Below are 2,510 nucleotides of genomic sequence, written 5' to 3'. Positions count from 1 at the left end.
ATACACCTGCGGCTCTGTCTTTCTGCCAGGCACGGCCAGGCCCATGCAGCTGGCCCCGGGAGCAGCCAGCACGCAGTTTGTTCTGACCCTTCACTCCTGAAGCTCGGCCTACAGCCTCCCGGGTGGCACCGTCTCCTGTCCCAGCCCCATGTTTTATCCTGATTTCTGCTAACGATCTGTCTGACTGTCATACCTAGGAACTCTGGCTGGGAACCAGGCAGCTGTATGGCTCAACTCTGGTCAGACACAGAAAAGGCCGTCCCGGAGCCCCAGCGCTGACCAGCTGGGCAGGCCCACATGCACAGACAGACCCATAGGGCCAATAGCGCTCGCTCCACCACACTGCGGGCTCTGCACACCTCTAGCCCAATGGCTGGCAAGTCTGGGGCAGGAGAGTTTTAAGGTGAGGGTGGAAGGTGAGTCAGGTGCTGGCAAAGGAACGGAGGCAGCACAAAGGGTCTTTGACAGATTGGTAAGGGGGCAACAGAGGTTGGGCTCACGAGGCAGCTCAGGGCTAGGGTTTGCCCCTTCCCTATTGAATGAGAGATGACTTATGTCCATGGGGGAGCCATGAAGGGCCTCAAAAGTCAAGACAAACATGAATGTGCTGGAGCAAGGGGGAGCTGTGGAGAGGGGAAGTGAGACCGGCAGTGGGACAGACTGGGAGAATGATGGCAGAACATGCTCACCAGCTGAGGTGCAGGGGAGGATGGTGATCAAAGGCAGAGGGCTGTGGGAAGAGCCCCAAGAACAATCATGGGCTAGAAAACCTGCCTTCCAGCAAGACACACCAAGAGCTCTATTAAAACGTAATGTAAGAATGGCCAGACTGGTCCATCTAGCTCCATCTCTCATCTCCCAACAGTGGCCAATGCCAGGTGCCCCAGAAGGAATGAACAGAACAGGAAATCAAGTGATCCATCCCTTCACCCATTCCTCGCTTCTGGCAAACAGAGGCTAGGGACACCAGCCCTCCCCATCCTGGCTAATAACCATTGATGGACCTATCCTCCACTAATTAATCTAGTTCTTCATTGAACCATGTTATAGTCTTGCCCGTCACAACATCCACTGGCAAATTGTTCCACAGACTGACTGTGCATTGTGAGAAGAAATACTTCCTTTTGTTTGTTTTAAACCTGCTGCCTATTCATTTCATTTGGTGAGCCCTAGTTCTTGTGTTAGGAGGAGTAAACACTTCCTTATTTACTTTCTCCACACCAGTCATGATTTTATAGATCTCTACCATAACCCCCCCTTAGTCGCCTCTTTTCCAAGCTGAAAAGTCCAAGGCTTATTAATCTCTCCTCATACAGAAGCTGTTCCATGCCCCTAACCATTTTTGTTGCCCTTTTGTGAACCTTTTCCAATATCTCTTTTTTGAGATGGGATGACCACATCTACACAGAGTTTTCAAGATGTGGGTGTACGATGGATTTATATAGAGGCAATATAGTTTCTGTCTTATTAGCTATCCCTTTCCTCATGATTCCCCACATTGAGTGGATGTGTTCGGAGAACTCTCCACAATGACTCCAAGATCTCTCTTGAGTCGTAACAACTAATTTAACCCCCATCCCTTTATATGGACAGTTGGGATTATGTTTCCCAACATGCATTACTTTTCATTTATCAATATTGAATTTCCTCTGCCCATGGCTTGCCCAGACCCCAATTTATTTAGCTTCACACAGAGGTTAAGGGTTGACTTGATCTCCTTCTTTCAGGACCTCGTGGGGCACAAATAGTAGGTGAGAGACTCTTCAGTCGAGCAGAAAGGCCACAACCCCTTCCACCTCTGCCCCCATCACACCAGCCCCCCCAAGGATGGACACCAGCCTCTGCACTCTCTGCGCTGCATTTATTTAGACCCCATGGAGGGGCTCAGGCTGTGGGAAGTTACAGACCCCTCTGCCCTCAAGCTAGAACATCCCCCCCACCCCCCAGTTTCCCCTCTAAGCAGAGGGGGACACAACTGTATCACCACAGCAGGGAGGGGACTGGCCCAAGCAGATCCCCCTCCCCACCAGGCTGGAACTGGGGGCATTACTCTCCATGGAACGGGGATAATTCCAGGGTAGAGAAGAGGGAACAAGCCCCTCCACACTCAGAGACTGTCCATAAGGGAAGGAATGCTTAACAGGCTTAACACCTGCCTGGGGGAACAAGGCACTTACAGGGGATGGGGCCTTGAATTCCCAGCCACCAGTGAGGAAATCAGTGGGGCAGGCACCCTGCCAGAAACAATCTGGCCCATCCTTGCGGGGGCCGGAGAAAGGGGACCCCCTGCCAGACCCAAGCAGCAAGCCCCCCCCGCCCCCCCCCAGCATGGGGCAGACAGCCCAGTGTCAGGGGAGGGGGTCACTGGCCATCAGCCATTCTTTGGGGGATGCAGCCCTCCATCTCCAGCGCTTCTGGCCAGCCTTCGTACTTGTTGGTGCTCTTGCTGTTCTTGGTGTGCTGGAGGAGAGGAGAGGACAGCCCATGTTAAGGCATAGAAGGAGCCCCCC

General features: G+C 52.9%; 1 protein-coding gene across 1 annotated transcript in view; it reads right to left on the bottom strand.

The window, feature by feature from the left end:
• Positions 1-1,847: 1,847 nt before the first annotated feature.
• The window catches only part of LOC116823436 (protein FAM3A), an 11,396-nt gene continuing 10,733 nt past the window's right edge, over positions 1,848-2,510 (bottom strand). The window contains exon 7 of the mRNA XM_075071316.1: positions 1,848-2,480. Coding sequence (XP_074927417.1) covers positions 2,362-2,480 — 119 coding nt within the window. The 3' untranslated portion in view covers positions 1,848-2,361. The remainder of the gene's footprint in view (positions 2,481-2,510) is intronic.

This window comes from Chelonoidis abingdonii, chromosome 11 (assembly GCF_003597395.2).
Source record: "Chelonoidis abingdonii isolate Lonesome George chromosome 11, CheloAbing_2.0, whole genome shotgun sequence".
In the NCBI taxonomy this organism is placed as follows: domain Eukaryota; kingdom Metazoa; phylum Chordata; order Testudines; family Testudinidae; genus Chelonoidis; species Chelonoidis abingdonii.
Note: the sequence above shows the minus strand (reverse complement) of the source record. Positions and strands in the feature narration are given on the sequence as shown.